The 26,885-nt window shown below is 34.9% G+C and overlaps 1 protein-coding gene across 2 annotated transcripts in view; it reads right to left on the bottom strand.

The window, feature by feature from the left end:
• iqgap2 (IQ motif containing GTPase activating protein 2) overlaps positions 1 to 26,885 on the bottom strand; it is a 116,297-nt gene that overhangs the window by 81,050 nt on the left and 8,362 nt on the right. For both annotated transcript variants that reach the window (XM_005165243.6, NM_001128340.1), the window contains exons 2-3: positions 20,657 to 20,756; positions 1,469 to 1,625 (exon numbers count right to left, since the gene is read on the bottom strand). In XM_005165243.6, coding sequence (XP_005165300.1) covers positions 1,469 to 1,625; positions 20,657 to 20,756 — 257 coding nt within the window. The remainder of the gene's footprint in view (positions 1 to 1,468; positions 1,626 to 20,656; positions 20,757 to 26,885) is intronic.

The following is a 26,885-nucleotide window of genomic DNA, read 5'->3' as shown; positions in this document are numbered from 1 at the left end:
TGTACTGTATTTAAATATACAGTCATGTTAAAAAAGTTAGGACATCCGATTTAATTTCATGGTTTTCCGTGCGACACAATAAAAACTATATAGTCCTTGGCAGGTCTTAAGTTTTACATTTACAATATTAAAAACCTCAAATGATCAACATTACTTGACATCTCACATAGTTTTCTCACAATATTTATTTAACAAAAATAAAGGCAATTTGACAAACTCAAAATGATTCAGATGCCTGTAAATCTATTTTTAGCAGTGATTATTTAAAGTAATTATAATTCTATATGACTTTATCAACCTTTAGATCATTTTAAAGCAGTTCTGGAGGGATTTTTTTCTCAGGATGAGCTCTAGACTTTGACTGAACTATTGCAACATCTTTATTTATTTTTATTTTTTCATGTTTAGATTCAATTGTGTTGTAGATTTGCTGGAGTGCTTGGGCTCATTGTCGTGTTGCATGACACAATTTTGGCTGAACATAAGCTGTCGAATAGGTGTTGTGTTAACAAACAAAAAAAAAGCAAATGCTAAAACTATTGTTGATGTTTAATTAAGGTATATGATTGGCAGAACTGACTCATTGTTTTTAATTTTATATCTTGTTGTTTATCTGAAGATTTTATTTATTTATTTATTTTTTTATTTTAAAACCTGCCAAGATCAAATCATTTTTCTTAATTTCTGATAGGAAAAAGATGATTTTATTCTGATTGTATGTATATATATATATATATATATATATATATATATATATATATATATATATATATATATATATATATATATATATATATATATAGTTGAAGTCAGAATTATTAGCCCCCCCTGAATTGTTAGCCTCTCTGTTTATTTTTCCCTTTTCTGTTTAACAGAGAGATTTTTTTCAACACATTTCTAAACATAATAGTTTTAATAACTCATTTCTAATAACTGATTTATTTTATCTTTGCCATGATAACAGTAGATAATATTTTACCAGATATTTTTAAGACACTTCTATACAGCTTAAAGTGACATTTTAAGGCTTAACTAGGTTAATTAGTAACTAGCAACAACTAGGCAGGTTAGGGTAATTAGGCAACTTATTGTATAACGATGGTTTGTTCTGTAGACAAAAAATATATAGCTTAAAGGGGCTAATAATATTGAGCTTAAAATGTTTTTTTAAAAAATGAATAACTGCTTTTATTCTAGCCAAAATAAAACAAATAAAGACTTTCTCCAGAAGAAAAAATATTATCAGACATACTATGAAAATTTCCTTGCTCTATTAAACATCATTTAGTAAATATTTAAAACAGAAAAAAATAAATTAAAGGGGGGGGGGGGGGGGGGGGCTAATAATTCTGGCTTCAAATGTATATACAGTACTTACACACAAAACAGCATATATTTGGATGTGATTAATCACAGTTAATCATTTGACAGCCCAAAAATATAGAGTAAAACATCAGTAAATCAGTACCTTATACCAAGATTGGTCCCTGTCATATATCTTCTTCTCTGACACCAGCTGGGGGGCAAAGAACTTGGCCAGTTTGCCAAGGTAGACGCCATTCCTCAAGCCATTCTCCAGTTCAGTGGTAGGAGGCAGCTGCTCCTCCAGACAGGCCTCCATCCATCTGAAATAAAAGAGGTAATTTCTCAGCGAATACCATAAGCACAACTTACAGTAAAACTCTGACAGTAAACTCTGGGTTTTACAACTTTTCACAAGTTTATAACATCAAAACTTGATAGAAACATGCTTTAAAGGGTTAGTTCACTCAAAAAATACATAATTCTGTTAATAAAACTCACTCTTAGTTGTTTCAATCTCCTAAGACCTTCAGAACAAAAAGTATATATTTTAGATTAAATCGGAAAGGTTCCAAAAAAACCCCCAAAAATATTGTAAAATATTCAGTGTAACTTCAGTGCTTTAACTGTAATCCTACAAAGCTCCAAGAACACCTTTTGAGCACCAAAATACTCTAAACACAACTTATGTCAACAATGTCTCCCATATGTGATCAGGCTGTGCATTTGCTATGGCCAATATGACGCTAACTAATGCCAATATGTTGTACTGCTTGTAGTAAATGCTCATGCTCACCATTTCCCAGCAGGCACACAACGTCATATGGCATTAATATTAGGTTAGATTTAGGTTGCCAGCGTCTAAGGACAATGTTATTGTGAATTTCAATAATGACGTCAAATGATGTTGATATTTTGCTGATTTTAAGTTGTGTTGGAAAGTGTCCAAAACCCAACATTAAGCCAATTTCTTAAACCAACGTCATATTGACCTTCAATAATGTTAATTCATCATGTATGGCAACTAAAATCCAACGTCTGATAGACGTCATATTGGTTAACGTTCATACAACATCCAGCTGCAACATCATTAGACGTTGATATTTTGTTGTTTTTAGGTTGTGTTGGAAAGTGACCTAAACCCAACATCTGTCCAACATTGGACATTGACGTTGGGTTTTGACGTCAACTCGATTTTCACTTCCAAACAAAATGCAACCTCTCACGACATTGGGTTACAACGTCAATCTGATATCATGTTGACGTCATGTGCCTGCTGGGGTCGAAATGATGGGGGAATAAAGATATAGGCAAACCGAGTCTTTACATTATTTTTGGTTGAACAAAAGTGATCTTGAATGATTACAAAAAAATATGATTATAGTTTTGACAGTGTTTTCCATGGTAGTATATCTCAACTCTCGAGTTTCATGTAAAATATCTTAATTTGTGTTCCAAAGATGAATGAACGTCTCAGGGGATTGGAACAAAACTCTAAAAACCTTTAGCACTTCCAGTCTAACTGAATTTTCCAGATTGGTCAGCTGATGAAGTACAATGTGACCGCCTGAAAACTTAAAAGTGTAATACCCCCTCCATGATATTACATTCCATTACATAATCAAGACTTTCAGTTTCCAAGGTTTTTAAGCAATTGTAAACAATAAATGTTAATAATAATAAAATATACTCAAAAGCCCAAATCAGTTTCTGACAGCGCTCATCAAGCAGACTGAAAGGAACCAAATTTGCATGTACAACTTCATAGTTCACAGTGGTAAGCTTTATTTTGTACCTCTCAACACACAGCATTTCCACATCATGGTGACACAACACTACAGCTTACTAAAAGGCTCATCTTCTTTCAGTGCATATGCTGTAGCTTTGATTGGACTTACCCTAGTTCAATGTGTGATGTAAAATACTGTGAAAGTAATATCTAAACTTTGATTTCTTTAGTGCAGGTCTGAAGCGGTGTATTCTGTGAGATAACATACATCTATTTTGTAAGTGACTATAAGCTTGTGAGCTCATATGGCATTTAAAACCTTTCAATTACAGACAGAAGAGCAAGTTAAAATGAACATTTAGCTTTTAATTAATGTACTCTTTTCAGCTGTATAATACCATTTTGCCTATAGGCTTATAAATGTTATCATAAAACTTTAGTTAATAGTATTTTAAACTTATTAATGAAGTAAAAAAGCAGGACATGCTTATGAAAAAAGCATGACACTGTACAAATGTTCTACTCTGGATTTGCGTATTTGTCAGTGAAACAGTTGCTTGGGTAATATTACCTATCCTTTAAATGAATTATAGACAAGGAAGAGCTTAATAAAATGAAAGTTGGGCATAGAATCAATTAATAAACTATTTTCAGCATGTACGAAATAGTTTAAAAGCACCATTATCAAAAATTCTGTCTCGCTCAGCATCATAAAACTTAAAGTTATTTTTTTAAACTCGTCAATGAGGCAAATATCCGGGACATGCTTATGAAAAATGAATACCATACTGCAGTTTACCAGTTCATGCAGATTTGACTGATTGAGATCGAATAAATCTTCCTCTCTAACAGTTTAAACTATCCCTGCTTTTCAGATTCTGACAATGCAATTTCTTTTCTTACAAATAATCACTTCAGACGACAATCTTGTTTGTGTGAATAATTTGCAAAACCCAACAAAGATCTGCCCTCAATCTCAATGTCAAATGTGCTGGAGTCCATTTTAGGTTTGCAAAGAACTTTTTGGCCAATAAACTGAGCTCCAAATTCCCTGTGACTACCAGCAGGCACTAACTAGACCCGCGGTGTCCAAACGTTTTCTTATAAAGGCCCAAAAAGCAAACTTAATTGAGGGCTGTGAATTGATGTTAAATATGCCAAAACATATTACATTCAATTTGCCATGGGTAAATTTATTTTCTAATATTTCAAAATAACTAAAGAACATTAAAAGTTGCTTTAAAACATATTAATTAATGATGCAGTATCATTTTTTAAGTTTAATAATGAGCTTATTATAATAAAAATATAAACAATCCTATTTATAACACAATGGAGATGGATACTGAATACGCTAGTCGAGCTGCTCCTGCCTTTGCCTTGATTTGCTCACCAATGTCTTGTGCATTGTCCTCTATCTGTCAAGTGACGGTATTTACATTTAAAAGTCTGATTCATTTACAACATTTAATCGAAATTGATTTTTGTAGCTCCTCAATTAAACAAAAAACTAAAGGCAACGTTAAATTTGAAATGACAATCTCTGTGAAAGGCATTCACGCCGAACAACTGCCCATCGTTCACCCTCTCTTTTCAGATGTGATGGTGGGCCAAAGCAAAAGTTTCCATGGGCCAACTTTTGCCCGCATGCCCTACTTTGGCCACCTCTGAACTAGACAATACAAACTAGTCTAATTCTGACCTAAAGGCAAATCTTTTGTGCTTTCTTCATACAGTCAGGTGAAATAAAAATGATCTTTGATTATAATAGACATCAGAGGATTTAAATCAAATGATTTGTCTTGCATAAACAACTAATATCAGAGTAAGATATCGCAATATGTTTGGGATCTTTTCAATTAATAGTAAATTATAAAAAATTTTGACACTTTTTCACATCAAAATACTGCAAAGGTGTGCACTTTACAAAAATATCCAATTAACAGTTTGCTGTAACTTTTTTAAGTACTATTTTTTGTAACAAAAAATGAAAAAATGGTTGTAATGTGGCAAAATACACATTTACTGTACATAATTCCCTGACTTTTAATTGGTCAGCTTTGGTCACTGGCCTTCAGTCTTAAAAGGCATGTAGTTACTTCCACCCAGTTTTCCAGATCACTGAGTAACAGAAATTCACCTGGATCATCAGGACAAACAAACCACATTCCTAAGTGGTTGCTAGTCACTGACCATCTGACAAAACTGACCTTTGCCATGCTCACGGCAACTACACCAGCATATCTTTTCATGTGCCAGAGAGAGAAACTGGCGCTGGTCCTGCAGAGCTGCCCAACCAAATGACAGCTTAACGTCCAGCCTTCACCTGACAAACAGCTCCATTTACTGTAAAAACATCACATAATGCCGAGATCACCTGCTCGGTGTATCAGTCAATACTATGTCGCTCTTGCAAAACTTTGGTTAATCATTTGTTAAGCTTCTCCTAAGTTGGGTGGCTCAACTTATTTCATTCTTAGAAAAATTAAAGCATAGTCGTTAATCAGTTTGGTCATGGGTGGGTTTTATGGATTAGTTTATTCTGAGGTGCAGCACTATCCAGGAAAAAAATGATCTATCAGTCCCTCCAGGATTTTCTGATTACGGCTCATTCTGACTACGTACCCCTGTATGCATTTCTGGAAAGAGCAAAATATGTCCCAGGAGCTATGCTTTTTTTTTTTACTTTCGTTTTCGCGAATTCGTCAGAGGCTGCTGTGTACATCAAATTTATCTCGCGATTGCCTACCGTATCTGCTGTTCTCATGTAAATTCACCAGAAGCCGATGTCGACTGACTGACTGACAGACCACCCGACCAATACCCCCAGCCTTCCCTAAACTCAACCAGTAGTATTTTAAAAAGCACCAATTGACAAGTTTTACCACATTCTCACACTGTTATTTACTTGTTGAATTTATTTTTTAGCTTTTTTTTGTCTTATCCACTTTCTGGAGCCATTCTTCACCGGACTCAAACACCATCATCATCGCAGTCAACTCCTCTCTGCATCTCAAGTCCACCAACCTACGTATCGAGCTACTGGACAAACGTAACAGCGGAAAAGCCATCCACATGAAGGTAAGCGAAAAACGGCAGAACGGTGTTATACAACCCCATAGCGTTCATTTTAAAGATGAAATGCAGACATACCTCTGCCTACATAATTTGCTATCTCCAGAAATGTATATAGGGCTATTTCAGAATGAGCCTATGTTGGGATTTTGTGGGAATTTAATTTTTTTGTTAAAGGCCAAATTTTTTATTTAGTTTATTTTTATACATTTATATTAAATCTTTTAAAAAGTATGTACATTTGTCGTTATAAAATGAGTATATAAGTGGACCAAATTGCAAATTGAATTTCCTTCATCTGTTGGCCAAAAATGAAGACTGGAAAATGCTGTAAACTGGTAAGAAAAAACACTACTGAAGTCAATGGCTCCCAGTTTCTAATTTTCTTAAAAACAAATTCAACAGACAAAGACAACTTAAAATGATTTGAAACAAGTGGATGATGAGTAAATTATGCCAAAATATAACTTTTTTGGCAACAAATCTGCACCGATTAAAAAAAAAAAAAGTAGGCTTCTCTAAATTTTGCAGCATCCCCTTGATTTTGCATGAAATTATTTAAAGATTGTTACCCCTTTTTCCAGATTTAATATGTGTCCCCAGAATGTGTCTGTAAAGTTTCAGCTCAAAACACCCATCAGATTATTTATTATAGCTTTCAGTAGTTTGTGTTTTATAGCTCCAAACAGCTTACTGTTTTTGAGTACTGAGCCTTTAAGGCTAGTCCTCCCCGCCCACCCAAGTAAATCTAAAGTAAATCACTGTAATTTATTACAAACATAAGCTGTTTTAAAACATTTAAAACTTTGTAAAACTCATTCTTGATCACATTTGATGATGATTGATGATCCTAGCAAACTGAACAGATCTTTTATTCTCAGTTGCTTTGCGCATGTCCTGTGTTGTTGATATGATTATACGGGTTACTACGGAGCCATGTTAATATGCAGCTGTCAATCAATTCGGTGGGCGGAGGGACCACACTCCTAGGTCAAGTTGCGGTCGGGCTCAAAACTGTTCCAATTGGTCCCCCGTTTTTTAATGTTGTTACTTGAAAAAATAGGACTGGGTGTGTTCATATCACCCTAATAGGACAGTATATACACTATACCTACACACGTCTGTCCAAACAGCTTAAAAAGTAGATTTTTACCATAGGTGTCCTTTAACTGCTGAATCACAGAATGCTGGAGGTTTTGATTCGAGCATTTTGCATTAAATCAAATCCCTGATCAAAGAAAGCTTTTTGTCAACTGATGGTTTTGTTCAGATAGGTCAAAAGATGGCATTCCTTGCATGTCCATCCAGCTCTTTAGGTTGATTTAATTAAAGACAACATAGATAAAATGACAATGGCAAAGAAAACATTCTGCCCAGACATGTGTCAGCAATTCCCCAGCCTCCTACAAAACCTGCTCTGTTTCAACACAGCCCATCTGCCTCCAAATTACATCAAGCTAGTACATTAGATCCAATCACTGATATAAAACATTCAGTTTCAATATATCAGGACTCCCTCAAGAGAATAACAGAAAGAATACATCTAAAACATCATGATCACATTGCTATAAAGAAGGAAAATTGCTGTTATAAATTGTGCTTTCAAAGCAAAAAAAAAACCAAATTACTAACTAAACTAAATAAGGTTTATATTTCACTGTTGATATGACAGAGGTCTTTAACTTTATATAATCATCACTAATGAGGGATCATGGAAAAGAAGAAAAACAAAATAATTGCACAAATGCCCTGCATGAGGCTCACTTTGTCTCCCATGATTAATGTGCTCATTATTGGGCTATGATGCAAAAGACAGCTGATAAGGAAAAAAATATTAGTGGATTTCAAGCTATTAAAACACCTTTAGTCCTTCTGGTAAAAGTAAAACATCTACTGCACAGCAGCCATATAGTGCACTTCTCCAATGGTTTAGTTCATCAAGAGACTGAATACTGTAAGCAATATTTATGTCCAGAATGACTAATAATGTATCATATGGTATTTTTTTATTCTTTTTTTCCAGTTGGGACCCTATATAAACTGAATAATAATAACAACAATGAGGATATTTCTGACAAAATAACCATTAATGAAGGTAAATTCAGAAACATGAATGTGTTCATCTGTATTACATGAAGAGTTTAACTGAGCCATGCTAACCAGCCAAATCATGAACGCTTAGTACAGGGGTGTCAAAAATCAGACCTGGAGGGCCAATGTCCTGCATATTTTAGTTCCAACCCCAATAAACACACCTAAACCAGCTAATAAAGCTTTTTCTAGGTATACTAGAAACTTCCAGGGAAGTGTGTTGAAGGAAGTTGGAGCTAAACTACGCTGGACACCGGCCCTCCAGGACCGAGTTTGAACACCCTGGCTCAGTAGTATCAGATCTAAAATGAAACAGAAGATATCCCTTTTCCCATGATCGATGATTAATATTTTATTTAAAAATCACGTAATCTCTAATGTTAATAATGCAAGCCCCAACTGTGGTACACTGTCACCAGCATGACAGGATGACTCTCAAAATTCATGCATTCTTCCTCCTTAACCAGAGGAAAGTATTTTACTACTATAACAAAAAGATTAATGGGATGTAAAAAGAATTAACAGTCTTATAATTTAACAGAACCATTTATTCATTCATTCATTGTCCCTTTATTAATCAGGGGTTACCACAGCGGAATGAACCGCCAACTAATCCAGCATATGTTTTACGCTGCAGATGCCCTTCCAGCTGCATCTCAACACTGGGAACCACCCATACACACTCATTTACACAAATACACTACGGACAATTTAACTTACCCAATTCACCTATAGAGAATGTCTTTGAACTGGAGTTAACTGGATTTTTCTCCTGGATAGTGCTGCGCCTCAGAATAAACTGATCCATAAAACCCACTTATGACTGCAGGAAACTAGAACACCTGGAGAAAACCCACGCAAACACAGGGAGAACATGCAAAGTCCTCACAGAAATGCCAACTGACCCAGCCATGACTCAAACTATAAACCTTTCTGCTGTGAGGCAACATTGCTACCCACTCTTCCACCACGCCACCCTTAGAAACATTTATTCATTCAATTTAATGACTAATACACAGCATATCAAAAGCGAGCAAATAGTTTTTGCTAATATAAAAGTCTTATTTCCAAATGTGCATAAGGTGTGGTTCATGTGGTTCCAAACTGGTAAGACTTTTGTTCAACTTAACTAAAGACGGGCGGCGTGGTGGCACAGTAGGTCTCCTCACAGCAAGAAGGTTGCTGGTTCGAGCCTCGGCATGTTCTCGCCGTGTTTACATGGGTTTCCTCCGGGTGCTCCGGTTTCCTTCACAGTCCAAAGACATGTGGTAAAGGGAAATTGGGTAAGCTAAAATGGTCCGTAGTAAATAAGAGTGTGTTTCCCAGAGATACATTTTCCGTGTCGCCAAACACACCTGATTCAGATCATCAGCTTAATACAGAGGCTGAAACACCTGGCATGACACACAAAAGAGACATCCAAAACATGCAGTGTTGGTGGTCCTCCAGAAACATGGTTGAGAAACACTGATATAAAGGATGTCAGTGGAAAACAAAACTACTTGGATACCAACAAAGGAAAGGCACTTTTGGATTGGACTGTGCTATTTATAAAAAAAAATAAACATGCACCTTTAATAATAAAAGCGAGTGCTGCTTTATCAGGATATATGGCAGCCCTGATCAGGAGAGAAGCATCCTGTGCACCCTGCCCCTGCTGCTCTCTTCCAACAATACAGCCGTCTGTTACACTGTCTGTGATGGAGCTGACTGTTTACAGCCCTACGGCCACGTTTTCCTGTGATTGTTAGGCTTCAAGGGCTCAAACTGAAAGAAGGCTCTGCTCCTGACTGACCATGACTCAGAATAAACAGCTTTGACTAATAAGTGGCTTGAACAGTTTCTCATACGGTGCATAAAAAACGCATCACTGATCTGGAGTTGAGTGATTCTGCAAGTGAAACAGCACTGAGAAAACTCTGTGGGATATTATTGCTTCAGCTGGGAAGGGAACAAAGCAATGGACCAAAAATATCTATTTGGTCTGGCGTTTACTCTCCGATGAATAGGGCTGAGGCACTGGGGTTAATATTCTCTTTTCTGACTTTTCACCCATTTAACGGACTATATCTGTCTGACGAGATACAAAATTTGAAACCATTACCTGTAGTAAACAGGGTCTGTGTGCTGCCTACTGAGGGGGAGACAGGGCACCTAAAGGCATATGTTTTTTTGTTTGTTTTTTGTTTTTTTTTAAGGCAGATATGTTATAAAATGAAGAAAAAGTAACTAGTTTAAAATGTGTCTATTTTGTGGAAATTTGTATAATCTGATTTGGCACAAACACTGTATGTATAAAAACATACAAATGTGATAGCACAAATATACGTGCTTCAAATTAATTTACTTCCAATTCCCTAGAATGTACAATATAGAGCTGGCGATTAAATCAGTATCAATATTTATTGACCGAACACGATTTTCAATAACGATAAAAAAAGTTCAGTATAAAGTTTGATATGAAGGCTATTCACCTTATTCTTTGCGTATGAGCAGGTGAAGCCATTTGAATCTTTTTGGCTTGAGACTTCCGTTCTCATTCACTTCCATTCATTTTTAGGCTTTAAAAACAGCTCATTACGCTGCTTGATGTTGCAAACTGATATTTTCTTATTATATTATTCTACTTTGTCTGTATAGTCATGCAAAAAAAAAATTTGTAGAGCAAGTAATCTGGCGTTTAACATTTCTAGTCATTTCCTCCATAAGCAACTGAATTGAAAGTTCTAAAACAATCCCAAATACAGGCACAGTTCCGCATTGAAGAATAAGGTCAATAGTTTTACTCAAATATGGCACCTGAGCATGCGCCTTGGAAGGAATGCCAATAAGCTTGTCATTTGCAATGGAGGCTCACAACTTGGGAACGCACATGTTGTCGCGTTTTTCAGGCATACCTAGTTGAAAATCATCTAAACTTTTCAAAAGGCCCTGAGCGCACCGTGATTCATGTAACTAGAACTGACCAATTTGCTTCACACATTGTATGGAACATACATTTCAGTAATAACAGCAGACTAATAACCTCAGACAAACACAGCACAAACAAACACTGCAGTGCTTTTACTTTTCTCCATGAACTTGCACTGGAGCTGCAGCAATGGGTTATCTGTTTGTCATCCTCTAAGAAAATGGTTCATGGTCACTTAGTTATGAGAGATATGAGAAATGGTGAAGGAAACCATGCGCTCTCTCTCTCTTGTCACTTCAGGTTAGAATAACAACACACGTGAAAATGAGTGCCGTATAGCAGCAGTGAGTAGATTGTAAATAAAAAAGGATGTATAAATGTCGCCAGAGTGGCTTTTTGGCTTCTTTTCTTGTGCATCCTAGCCACTAGCTAGGGGTAATGTAATTTTTGGGTAATGGGCTATGTTTTAGCATAGGGGGTAATATAGTCATTCAATTTCACAATTTGTAATGTTGCAATATGTATTTGAATAATGATGCTTAATTCCTTTACTTGGAAGCTCATATTTGATTATAATAATTTGTTTTGTTGACAGAGTTTGAGGTTTTAATGTATCATTATGATTCACACCCGTCAGATGTTGATCTGCATTACCATTGCACAGTTTTGAATATTAAAGTTATTTGCTTTAGTAATGTTGGTCAATTAAAATAAAATAAAATAATGGTTGCATTTTAAAAATCCTATTATTCCTAAATGTATTTAAAATGTTCAATAATTATCTATATCCAATGATATGAAACATGATATTGTGATCATTGTTTTGCAATATCGCCCAGACCTAGTGCAAAATTACAAATTTGTTACCATAAAAAACTACTTTACGCCGTTCTACTATTTTACGCTATTTGTCGCCAACTTTGTATGAATACATACTATTTAATCAAACAAAGTAAGCTAAGAAAGCATGAGGGTCCATTCATAAACTTTCAGTGGGGAGTAAGCTGTATATAAATCTACAAATTAAATTGCGTAAATTCAAAATAAAGCATGCAATTGAGATAAATATACGTTTTTCGGAAAGTAAAAAAAAAAAGTTACAAACCACTATGAGACTGTGATTAAATCAGGCCATTCTCTGAAATATGAATAAGAGAAACTGCAAAAATATTGTTATCTTTGGCGGTGTGATACTGCAGAAACTCTGAAACATGAGCAAGTGATAACCACAAACCTATAGGGAACCAATATATAGCCACAAACCCTACAGTGCGTATGGATTTTGACTGCACAGTTAGTTGTTTAATGTCGAGTTGTGTCTCGTATTTGCATGTGTTCAATTATGACCAACTGCACTAAGTAAAGGAATCACAGTACAAGCCTCAACTCTTTCTTGTTGCCAGATCTTACTACAAAAACCAGCGAAAAAGAACAAGAACTACAAAAAAAAACACCATAAAAAAAAAATCCATAGAAAATGCATCTGACAATTAAAAAAAGACCAAGGCTACACCAGCCCAAAGACGCTTATACGTAGACATGTGAACAAATAAGCAGTGCTCTCTGTGAAGCAGCTTTTCAAACACTGTCTTATGAGGTTTTGATATTGTAAAACTGGTCAAAAAATAATAACTGGCCAAACACACAAGGCGTCTGTCAGTTATTGTGGTTTCAACAATGATGTTCCGTACACATAACAATAATTTAGAAGAGTAATTACATATTTTTAAATGTGTACATAACTTCCTAGAATTACCAGTGTGTACAGTATGTGTTAACTTAAAAAATATATTCATTATGACTCCATGAAATGCTTGCAAGTTGCAGCATGTGCATTCACTGCTCCAGGATATAACAACTGAGCAGCTAAATCATCTCATTTTTTTTATGTAAAAAATTTGACATACAAGGCCAATAAAAGGTTTAGGGTCTCATCAGTTCATTCATTCATTCATTTTCTTGTCGGCTTAGTCCCTTTAATAATCTGAGGTCGCCACAGCGGAATGAACCGCCAACTTATCCAGCAAGTTTTTAAGCAGCGGATGCCCTTGCAGCCACAACCAATCAAACATCCACACACACACACACACTCATACACTACGGACAATTTAGCCTACCCAAATCATCTGTACCACAGGTCTTTGGACTGTGGGGGAAACTCTCGCGAACGCAGGGAAAACATGCAAACTCCACACAGAAACGCCAACTGAGCCGAGATTCAAACCAGCGACCCAGCGACCTTCTTGCTGTGAGGCAACAGCACTACCTACTGCGCCACTGCTTTGCTCACTATACTCATCAGTAAACAACAAAAAAAAGAATAATAAAATTATATAAATACGCCTTTGAAGTAATTACATTATTTGTCATAAAGCCTGAAATCAAATCACATTCCAAATAACTTTTCCAGCCTTGAATTGTTTTTGCAGCCTTTTCCTAACCTACAGCGCGTGCTTAGGTAAAAGTGTAAATTTGCACAGGGTATGATGATTTTCTACAGACACAGTTTGTATATACATTCACTGGCCACTTTATTAGGTACACATTATTAGTACCAGGTTGGACCCCCTTTTGTCTTCAGAATAGCCTTAATTCTTTGTGGCATAGATTATTGAACGTGATGCAAATGTTCCGTTCCACCACATCCCAAAGGTGCTCAATTGGATTGAGCTCTGCTGACTGTGGAGGCCATTTGAGTACCGTGAACTTATTGTCATGTTTAGGAAACCAGCCGGAGATAATTCACGCTTTATGACATGGTGTGTTTTCTGCTGAAAGTAGCCATCAGAAGATGAGTACACTGTGGTCATAAGGGGGTTGGACATGGTCAGCAACAATACTCAGGTAGGCTGTGGCATTGACACAATGCTTGATTGGTACTAATGGGTGCAAAGTGTGCCAAGAAAATATCTCTCTCACCATAACACCATCACCAGCAGCCTGAACTGTTGACACAATGCAAGATAGATCCATGCTTTCATGTAGTTAATGCCAAAATCTGCCCCTCCCATCCAAATGTCACAGCAGAAATTGAGACTCATCAAACCAGGCAACGTTTTTCCCATCCTCAATGTTTGTGAGCCTGTACAAATTGTAGTATCAGTTTCCTGTTCTTAGCTGACAGGAATGGCACCCGATGTGGTCTTCTGCTGCTGTAGCCCATCCGCCTCAAGGCTGATTGTGTTGTGCATTCAGAGATGCTCTTCTGCATACCTCAGTTGTAACGAGTGGTTATTTGAGTTACTGCTGCCTTTCGATCACCTGGAACCAGTCTATTTGGTATTTTGGTTGGTATCAACAAGGTATTTGTGCCCACAGAACTGCCGCTCACTAGATATTTTCTTTTTTCAGAGCATTCTCTGTAAACCCTAGAGATGTGTTTAAAAATCCCAGTAGATCAGCAGTTTCTGAAATACTCAGACCAGCCTTTCTGGCACCAACAACAATGCTATATTCATAGTCAGTTTATTAGTGTACCTTATAAAGTGGCCGGTAATGTATTGTACACACTGAATTTTCTATAATACTTTAAAGAAGAAATTTGTCACCATGGACTAAAAACAGCCTTGATTTTACACTTTTTTATTATTTACATTTTTATAACACCTAAATCTGAATAAACAAGATTCCCAATATTATTTCATTTGGTAGGATAGGACAACATTAGGTTGAGATACAACTACTTGAAAATCTGAGGGTTCAAAAAAAAAGCGTAACTCAAAAAGTTGGCTTTAAAGTTGTCCAAATGCAGTTTTGATGTATTTTATTTTCAAAATGTCTTCATAGAGCATGATCTTTACTTATCAGCCTAATGACTTTTGGAATAAAAGTAAAATCAATCATTTTGACTTCACAAAAAATATATCCGTGCAGCAAACAACTGCTTTTGTGGTCCAGGGCCACATTTACATCTACATTATTAACATTCATTAATTTAGCAAGCACTTTTATCCTAAACAACTCACAAGTGAGGATAAAAGAAGCACTTATATCATTATAGAGTAGCAGTATATACATTTTTTAATCATTTATTTATTCATTCCACAGAAAAGCTGAAATTTCATTTTCTTAAAATAATTCAGATATTCTGATTTGGTAAAGCAACATTTTTTTTTATTCTCTGAAGGATACAAAGTTATTTACTGGCACTTTTGATCAATTGAGATGACTTAGCTGAAGTTCTTTGCTTTCAAATCGGACCTAAAACATTTGAATCATATGTTTATATTATTGAACTATAACCTTGATAAACAAGTTTTACAGTTTTCCTTCTCTCTCCATTAATGTTAATAAGATATATTTAGTTATTTTGCCTTTTAGCAACACAGGAAAAAGCTGCCTGGAGGCATAAATACCACTGCTAAGTGGACGGACATCCTGTACAGTAACTTCATATATAGTGAATTTAAACAACTCCAAATAGAAAATGACTTGTGAATAAAATGAAAAAAATAACAGTTAATCTGCTTTGTTTTATATAAAGATGTATGGTTTCCTTTTTTCCAGACTTGGCAGACGAAGTAGACAAGTAGCGACAGTGCTACCTGGAAAGACGTAAATGGAATCTTTTTTTTTTTTTTCTACAAAAGTAAGTTTAAAAATCTCTTATCTTGACTCCGGGAATACTACAGTATATGAAGGAATAAAAATGCTACAGTATATGAAGCCTAAACTACAGGAAGCCTAATTAACATCTAAACCCAAATAGTCTTATATGTATGGCAGACGTGTTACTCACACAAAACTCCTGTGACTAATGAGGTTTAGAGCATCACACAATCTGACAAAATTAGAAATGGAAAAGCTTTCACAACCAGGTCCTCCTATCTAAAGTAACACATGCTCTGTTTGCTTTAGTCAGCGGGTACAAAGTTTCCCAGTCACACTAGAAAGAGGGGGGCGGGATTGTGTAAGAAGGTTAGTTTGCCAGCTTCAACAACAGGCCAAGAGATCCACATTTTAATACACAGTACAATCAAATAAAAAACATGCATAACAATTTACAGATTTATACAAAATATAGCAGAAGATTTCGGTTTGGTCCAAGACCAAAACAAACAACAACAAAAAATCTGATGTAAAAATATACTTTTTTTCTCTGAATTGTTGTAGGACAGTATAATTCTTAATGTTTTTAAGATCTCCTGTGTTTTTTTTTTAGGTTTCACTTATTTAGTGGTCGCATGTACATGTAATCTATTTGAACATTAACACAGTTATTTAATGAAATGGAAAAGAACTGGTGTCTATTTAGATTTTTCTGATTTCCTGCTCATGAAAAATATATTATTGTTTCTTTTTTTTTTTTGTATTATTTATATTTTTAATATTATTTAAAATATTACTTTTAGTATGGACAGCACATATGCCTCACAGCAAGAAGGTCGCTGGGTCGAGCCCCGGCTGGGTCAGTTGGCATTTCTGTGTTCTGGAGTTTGCATGTTTTCCCTGTGTCGCCGTGGGTTTCCTCGGGGTGCTCTACCACAACCCAAAGACATGTGCTATAGGTGAATTGAATAAACAACATTGGCCATAGTGTAAGTGTGAGAATGTAAGAGTGTATGGGTGTTTCCCAGTGTTGGGTAGCAGCTGGAAGGGTATCTGCTGCATAAAACATATGCTGGATAAGTTGGCGGTTCATTCTGCTGTGGCGACCTCTGATTACTAAAAGGCCTATGCCAAAAAGAAAATTAAATGAATGGCTGAATTTATTATACTTTTATAATATTTTTATTATTATTGTTGTTGATATTTATATTTTTATATGATTTTTAATATTATTACTTTTATTGTTATTTAGAATTTTTACATATTTTGTAAATATTATAAATATTTTTTAATTATTTTTAATAATATTATTATTGTTATTTATAATTTTAACATAACTTTTCATATTATTATTATTACTTATAATTTTTATATTATTTTAATATTATTATTGTTTTTTTATAAAAAGTTTTACATTATTATTGTTTTTTATTATTTTTATTATTATTATTATTATTATTATTATTATTGTGGTTATTTTTTTTTAAATACAATTTTTAATATTACTTTTTTATTTGTTTCATGTAAAATATCACGTAACATTAGTTTTGCATATCTGTATTTATTTTTTTTACAATATTTAAAATGAGAATATTTAAATAAAACACATTTATATGTACAATAATAATAATAAAACATTAACAAAACAATATTTTCAGTTTTAGTAGAATTAAATTTAAATAAAAAAAATTATAAAATATTTAGCACCAATGAATTAGAGATGACTTAGATGTGATTATTACAGTTTATTACACCAAAATGAACGCACAAAATAAAACATGGTTGGGGGCGTGGTGGCAAAGTGCGTACCACTGTCGCCTCACATCAAGAAGGTCACTGGTTCACCCCTCGGCTGGAAAAGTTACCATTTCTGTGTGGAGTTTGCATGTTCTTTCCCATGTTCATGTGGGTTTCCTCCGGGTGCTCCGGTTTCCCCCAGAGTCCAAAGACAAGCGGTATAGATTGATTGAATAAACTAAATTGTCCGCAGTGTATGTTTGTGAATGTTTGTGTATGTGTTTCCCAGGGATGGGTTGCAGCTTGAAGGGCATCAACTGCGTAAAACATATGCTGGATATAAGTTGGCGGTTCATACCGCTGTGGCGACCCCTGATTAATTAAGGGACTAAGCTGAAAATAAAATGGATAAATAAAACATGGCTATTAAAAAAAGAAGCACACTTAAAGCTTGTCTGGTTTAATGAAGTCTGACACTAATTGCACTTTATTAAGTGTATAAAGATATTTAGCTAAAAAGACTTTTTACCGGATTTTAATATAACCTGCAAAATAACCCCATCTTACAAAAACACTAATTGACTTGTGATTGATCATGTGTAGCAGGCATGAGATAATTAGTACACTCCTGACGTCTCAGTGGAACAGAGGGATGACAAGCAAGTCCCTCACTAACAAGCAGATTAGTGACCAGCCTTATAATCCTGATTCAACAAGGCAGGATTCTCCGAACAGAAGCTTTACAATCAAGTCATAGAGCTAAGACCGCACTGCCAGGAAAGTCAAAATGTGTGGAAAACCGATTCATTAATTCATTCACTTCTGCACTTTATTTCGATTTTGCAATTTCATGATTCTGTCATCACAAGAACTGCACAGATTTTGGAGCTATTGTGTTGAAAAGTGAAGAAAAAAATGTCCTCATCTCAGAACAATGCACAGTGCAATACTCCCTCACATTCTTCCATGCTTTCATCAGATGTGGGTCAAGTTCCCAGTGATACAAATGACTGCTGATGCATTTAACTGCTCTCTGCGTCTTAAAAGCAAAATTAGTCCCAGCCCTTAAAACTGTCTATAAAGATACACACAATATAACCTGACCAAACACTGCCGTTCAAAAAGCCTGGGGGGGGTCAGTATAGGATATAAATAAACACTGTATTTAACAAAGAAACAGTAAATGTAGCAAAGGTGACAGTAAATGTTTCAGATTATTTCTTTGTTTTTTTTAGCTTTCTGGTTGTCAATGAAACCAGTTTGTACAATGTGACACTGAACATTTCAACGTAGGTTCATTCTAAATACGTAGCCTTGCAGTATATACATTTCTGATAGTGAATTATGTACCCAGAGCTATGTATGACTGAATTTTGTCTTTAAAACAAATGCTACGGGGCGGTATGATGCTGTTCCTTTTCGTGCTTACAAGCTGACCACTTGTTTGGACGGCTTTCCCGCTGTTAGCAGTTTGTCCAGTTATCTCGCTATGTACATCAGCAGACTTGAGACACAGAGAGGTTCAAGTCTGGCAAAGAACATTTCCAGAAAGCACGTTAGGCAAAAACTGAAAACGTGGTAAAAATCAGGCGAGGGCTTTTCATTTTCTGGATTGCTTTTTTTTCTTTTTCTTTTAGGGAAGTGGGTGGTTGGGTCAATTGGTGCTTCTGAAAACACTATTGGTTGAGTTTAGGGAAGGAGGAGGGTGGGTCAGTCGTTCGGTCAGTCATTCAGTCAGTTAACAGCAGCCTCTGGTGGATTTACATTGGAAACAACAGACATAAATGGCAAAATTTGAGATCTGAAAAACACAGTAGCCTGTGGTGTATTCGCAAAAAACAAAAACTACAAACTAGCTCCTGGAACATATTTACTCTCCAAAAATGTACATAGGAGTAGGTTTTCAGAATGAACCTGGGTTGGAAAATTGACATTATAAAATAACCCATAACAAAATAAAAAACAGTTGTTATTACAGAAATTGTAATTATATAGATCTGCTTTAGTGTTTTAAAACAAATATATGGAGTGCTAAAAGCATACTGTTGGGTTCAGATTACACTTATTTATTTCTCTTATAATAGATACTAGACAGATTACGTAATTTATTTGTCAATTTGCAGACTTCATGTTGTTTTCAAAATCAACAATCAGTGACTAATTCTGGAAACAAGGGTGGTAACAAATAAGGGCAGTGGTTTTGTGGTGGCTGTGTTGTGTTATCTATTTAACCCAGGCTCATTCTGAAAACATAGTCCCATGGACGTTTCTGGAGACTGCGAATTTTGTAGCCGGAGGTACGTATGGCTTGTGATTATTATTCATAGTGATTATTGATATTAACCCTCATTTGTGAAACCATTAAAGTGACAGCGCACAATATTCCTGCAGTGACTGTTTTTATTATTAATCAAACAACAAAAGGACAAAAAGCCTCACTGCTCTAGACTGAAGGACTTTTGTAGCTGAAGTGTTTTTCTTACTGTGAAGATGCTTAAAGCACAGTTTGTTTCATATTTTTATTCTATTGTATTTATTTTCCTTTGCAGGGAGGAAAATAACTGTATATATGCAGCTGAAGTCAGAATTATTAGCCCTCCTGAATTACTAGCGACCCTTTTCTGTTTAATGGAAAGTTTCTTCAGCAGACAATCAAAAATATGTTGCTTAAGGGGGCTAATAATATTGACCTTAAAATAGGTTTCAAAATATTTAGACCTGCTTTTATTCTAGCCAAAATAAAAACAAATCAGACTTTCTCCACGAGAATTTTTTTTTTATACGAAGTACTGTGAAAAATTCCTGAATCTGTTAAACATCATTTGGAAAAATAACTAACTAATCATCCATCCATCCATCCATCCATCTCTCTATCTATTATGGATAATTGGAAGGAAGACGTGGGCAAAGTAATGGGTAAAGGGAGAAATTTGACCAGGAAAGAACTTTAAATTGGTACTTGAACTCAGAATGCCTGAAGTGCAATCTAACCATGTTACAATTCTTGCCCACAAGCTTTGCCTCTCACATAAGTGAATTATATTTTAATTTAGAAGGGAATATTTAGCTTAGCTTTTTAAAATGTGGTCTTAAAGTTTTGCTCAAATACTCTACTTTTATTTGTCAGATATTTTCTCTTTTTTTCTGCAAAGCTGCACTAATATTCTCTCATACTATAATCAAACCCCTTGTAGCATTTTGGGCCATTAGTTAAAAACCCTTCAACTCCTTGGCGAATGGCAAAGAGACAAACTTCTACTCACTGTTTGGCTTCCTCAAGATGACAAAGGTATTCATATGCAATATTCTGCCTCCTCCTCTCATCCATTTCTTCGGCCGATAGCCTCTCATCATCCACAATGGCTGTAGGATAAACAAAGGAAAGTACCAGTTAGTGGAGAACTCAATGCAAAGCCGGGCATCAGAGTAGAGTTTATTTCCCATCCTCTGACTGTGAAATAACATTGAGGGTAACTGTATCACAGCCAACACAACAACTACTATACAGTCACAAACTATGACAAAAGGAATTGAATGAATACAGTGGCACTTAGCCAAGCTACATTCAACATGTATTTCAGGCTTTGTGTGTTTCAGACAATTTGCTGATTTAAAGTCACAGTGGAAGAATAAACAGGAAAAGGTCCTCAAGCTACAGTATTTGAAATGAAGGAATGAAGTGAATCAGAAACACACCACACTTAAATCCCTTTAAGATCAGCCAGACAAAACACTGAATAAGCATGAATGCTTGAGTAATTGTTCACAATCCATATGTGTGCAGACATAATCAGCATCTCTTTCATCGCTGCATGCGGTGAGTAAAAGTGTCAGGGAGTGACACCCTCATGTCTACCGGCTGTCAATACTGTAATATTATGAAACCATCCGTGGCTTTCCTTTACATGATTGCTACTACATTCCTTCTCCACCGCTTTCATCTTCACAACAAGTTTAATGCAATCACTTTATCTCTAGTAAAGTGGAGATGACATCACTCTATTTACAGTAAACATGATTCAGTAGAGTAAACGTAGAGACTAATCAGTCCTTATTCAGTGTAATCAGCAAAAACAAAAAATCTTAAGAACCTTTTTTTCAAACTCGTGTGATCCCAAAACATAACTGGATGTTTAAAGGGACAGTTCATCCAAAAAGCAAAAATAAATCACTATTTACTCTCCTCTGTGTCATTTTAAACATTTTTGAGTTTCTTTCTTCTGTTGAACACATTAGAACAAATTTTGAAGGAAGCTGGAAACCTGCAACCATTGACTTCCGTATTGTTCCTACTATTAAAGTCAAAGGTTGCATACAATAGGTCTGTCACAATAATCAATAGATCGGCTTATTGACTTAACACATGTGACCTCAATCATTTCTGGTGATGTAATATATATATATATATATATATATATATATATATATATATATATATATACATATATATATATATATATATATATATATATACATATATATATATATATATATATATATATATATATATATATATATATATACATATATATATATATATATATATATATATATATATATATATATATATATATATATATATATATATATATATGTATATATATATATATATATATATATATATATATGTATATATATATATATATGTATATATATATATATATATATATATATATATATATATGTATATATATATATATATATATATATATATATATATATATATATATATATATATATATATATATATATATATATATATATATATATATATACATATATATATATATATATATATATACATATATATATATATATATATATATATATATATATATATATATATATATATATATATATATATATATATATATATACTGTATATATATTGATCGGCAAAAGTGAATAGCGGGTGGAGGGGGTTGTAGTGGTGCGGCCACCTCTGCTTGCTGTCGCAGGGCATCTGAATTGCCTAGGCCTTATGCACTTTCCCCTTTTTGGAGTGCTCTTACACTCATTCACTAGTCACATGGTGCAACCGACACTTGTGTTCAATCCTGAGTAAAATCAGGACCGGATTTTAAAAACAACGCACACTGCTAAAAATGTAGTGTGAAGAAAACTGTGCAAAGGTGTTGTTGTGTGAGAAGAGCCGGTGCCCTCATTCAACCTAACACATAAACATAACACACAGATCAACTGTCAACCACATCTCAATTTCTTTCACAATCTGCTGTGTTTACCACAAAACTCACAGGAAAGGCCACTAGCAGATGTGGTGCCACTCACCTCACTTGGTTTAATAAGTTATTTGATTATACAATCGCCCATCCCTTGACTCAAGTGTACCTCCACAGCCCAGTCGTAACATCAATAAAATAGTAAAATATGACACTTATTATGATTTACTATGACACAAACAAAAGAGAAAGGCAAGCATATGCACTCAAAAAATGACATTTGCTCTTTGTTCAAACTACTTATATAAAATGAGCTGAAACAACACAATTCTTGAGGGTTTTTGTGACAACTTAATTGTTTTAATTTCAATCCACTTAAATATGTAAAGTTTAATAATCTAATTTAATTTCATCATGTTTTCACAACACAAATTTATTGTGTGGAAGCCAGCATTTTTTGCTGTAAGGCACCTACACTGTAAAAAAATGAATAAAATATCTGTTTTAATTAGGCTTATTAAACTTTTGTTTTGCGATTAACTGCTGAAGCTTTTCTCACAGTGTACGGTATTGTTATGGTATTGACAATATTGATATTGAGTTGCAAAAAAGGTTACTTTGCTTTATTGTGTATACATGTTCAAAGTGAATAAATAATTCAAACTCATTTAATTATTATGAATTAATTATAAAGTACAATATGTAACATTTTACAATAATGCCTTCTTAGTAAATGTTACTTGATGGAATAAAATCAACAGTGATTATGACTTTTGATTTTAATGCATCATTGGATATTAACTAAGAATTTAACATCACAAGATTAATACAGTTTAATATTTAGTTAAATTAACTGATTTTAACAGATGGAGTCTTACTGTGAAGTGATAATGAACAACAAGCCTATAAAAATATGATGTTATATAACATTGTCCATTTAACATTTGCTTGTAAAAGATTCTGACGGTATGATAACCTTGGATAAAAAATATCACGGTTTCATGGTAATAAGATTGCTGCTCTAAAATGTGTTCTTTAAATGTCTGGGTAACAACTTTTTGTACCTCATTTAACACAATATTCGTTCATTTTCTTGTCGGCTTAGTCTCTTTATTAATCCGGGGTCGCCACAGCGGAATGAACTGCCAACTTATCCAGCACGTTTTTAAGCAACGGATGCCCTTCCAACCGCAACCTATCTCTGGGAAACATCCACACACACTCATTCACCCTCATACAATACGGACAATTTAGCCTACCAAATTCACCTGTGCCACATGTCTTTGGACTTGTGGTGGAAACCGGAGCACCCGGAGGAAACCCATGCAAACGCAGGGAGAACAAGCAAACTCCACACAGAAACGCCAATTGACCCAGCTGAGGCTCGAACCAGCGACCTTCTTGCTGTGAGGCGACAGCACTACCTACTGTGCCATTGTGTCGCATTATATTATATTATATTATATTATATTATATTATATTATATTATATTATATTATATTATATTATATTATATTATATTATATTATATTATATTATATTAAAAAATATTTTGGAATAATTATTCATATATATATATAATATTCATCAGTTTTAAAAACACAAGTCACTGTTGGTTTATACAGTAAGTGGTTTGTTTTTCAGATTTTTGCTGAGTCGTGGGCTGATCAGTAGCTTTTTATGTGGGTTTTTTTTTCTGCTATAGTTATGAGATAATGTTGCCCTAAAAAACTAAATAAAATACAAATATATAATAGAAAAATTACAGATACTATAGAATTGGTAAAACAGAAAATTTAAGCGGTTTTAAAACCTTGACTTCTCCAAAGGGTGGTAAACTTTGAAACCGGTTATCATCCCATGCTTATTTTCACTCTGTAATTCAGAAGATAGAAGGCCAGAGTAACATGTGAAAATGTTCAAGTTTGAATCATTTGGTGCTGTGATGAAAGAAACCCTCTAACAAAATAATCTGAACATTCCTCAAAAGCAGTCTAAAGAAATCACTGAATAAATCACTGATTTAAAGTGTGTGGTGAGGTGTGTGAGGTGACAGCACTACCTACTGCGCCACTGCGTCGCCACCACGGCAAGACACATTGATTATTATAAATAGTCTTCATTTTACTGTTAAATGTATGTTGTGTTTTACTTGCTTGTTGTTGATCCGTGCACACTATTTGTTACATGTTGTGTGTTAAATTTAGATTTTCCCATTCGGTGATTGGAAAAATGCAATTTTAGTTTTCTTTTTAGCTATTGTTTCATGGTCCAATTGGCAATAAAGTTCTCTTTGACCTAATTGGTCTTACTTAAGAAGACATTAAATTAAATCCTCAAAAAGCACTTAAGAGAAGGATTATTTGAAAAATCCAATTACGAATAGCTATCACAACTATCACAAAAGTCAAAGTGTTGTATGCAAAGTGCAAAGCTGTATTCAAGTTTGATCCAACTAAAACTAACCAGTAAGATTCTGCAAAGAGAAACCAAGTGAAGACAAAAACCTAAAACTTTTGATGAACTGAAATGCAATGAGAAGCCCATTTTCGCATGCGATTAAATCAGACAGAGCACAAGACCGTCCAACATCCAAGTGTTTTCACAACCCTCACTCATCTAGTAATAATTAAGCCTGCTGACACACAATCCCAAGCTGGCCTTTGTTCAATTCAATTCTGTAATGGCAAACAGCACTGCAGATTTCTCACCCTGACGCACAGGCTCGGGCTTGCCAGTTAACCTCTGTGGGGTTTCATTACGTAGGTCAGCCTTATCATCTCAATCTGTCCTACTGACAATAGACGCTGTATATTTTCTCTCATTAAAGAGGCTGTGCGTTTAAAATGTTTAAACAAGACAATATACACAACAATTTAAAAGGTGAAAATACACTTGAGGAAACATCACAGGTAAGATCTGATGTTGCAAGATTATAGTAACAGATACACTCACTGGCCACTTTATTAGGCACACCTTACTAGTATCAGGTACTACGACCCCATTTCGCCTTCAGGACTGGCTTAATCCTATGTGGCATAGATTCAACAAGGTACTGGAAATATTCCTTTGATTTTGGTCCATTTTGACATGATCGCATCACACAGTTGCTGCAGATTTGTTGGCTGCACATCCATGATGCAAATCTCCCATTCCACCACATCCCAAAGGTGCTCTATTGGATTGAGATCCGGTGACTGTGGAGGCCATATGAGTAGAGTGAACTTAATGTCATGTTCAACATGCTTTATGACATGTGCGTTATCCTGTGCGAACTGTAGCCTCAGTTTCCTGTACTTAGCTGATAGGAGTGGTACCCAGTCTGATCTTCTGCTGCTGTAGCCCATCTGCCTCAAGGTTAGACATGTTGTGCATTCAGAGATGCTCTTCTGCATGTCTCTGTGTTATTTGGGTTACTGTTGCCTTTCTATCAGCTTGAACCAGTCTAGCCATTCTCCTCTGACCTCTGGCATCAACAAGGAATTTGTGCCCACAGAACTGGATATTTTCTCTTTTTCAGACCATTCTCTGTAAACCTTAGAGATGGTTGTGCTTGAAAATCCCAGTAGATCAGCAGTTTCTAAAAACTAAGACCAGCCCATCTGGCACCAACAACCATACTACATTCAAAGTCACTTAAGTCACCTTTATTTTCCATTCTGATGCTCAGGTTGAACTGCAGCAGATCGTCTTGACCATGTCTACATGCCTAAATGAACTGAGTTGCTGCCATGTGATTGGCTGATTACAAATTTGCATTAACGAGCATTTGGACAGCATTTGGACATTAGGCTACAAATAATTTCTATGAACTGATTTTTTTAATTCAACAAATAATCCCTGGGGAAACAATGCATTATTATTTCCCAAAACATATTTAAAAATAGAAAGGTTTTCAACATTAATAACAATAAGAAATCTAGCAAATTCCCATGTTACAGTGATTTCTGAAGCATCGTGTAACACTGAAGACCAAAGAAATTATGTAACCATGAGAAATTGTTTTTAATTGATATCAAAATAAAAATAAACTCCAGACTCTGTTAGTTATTCGTTTTCATTTTCATTGGACCTGAATTTAGACCAAAAACTTTTAACAATCTTAACAACTCGATCTTTTGAATGCTGGTATAAGCTGTGCCAAAAAACCACAGCACACTTATAGTGGTTGTGAGGGGAAGTCTGTTAGTAAACTGCAGCCACCCAATCTCTTGCATCAATATGGGTCACAGCTACTTCATATGATAATGAGGGCAATTTAAGCACATCATATTATGCATCACTATTAAAACTCATTCCATAAAATGAATGC

Source organism: Danio rerio, chromosome 5 (genome assembly GCF_049306965.1).
Source record: "Danio rerio strain Tuebingen ecotype United States chromosome 5, GRCz12tu, whole genome shotgun sequence".
Taxonomy (NCBI): domain Eukaryota; kingdom Metazoa; phylum Chordata; class Actinopteri; order Cypriniformes; family Danionidae; genus Danio; species Danio rerio.
This window is presented reverse-complemented; position numbering and strand designations above follow the sequence as displayed.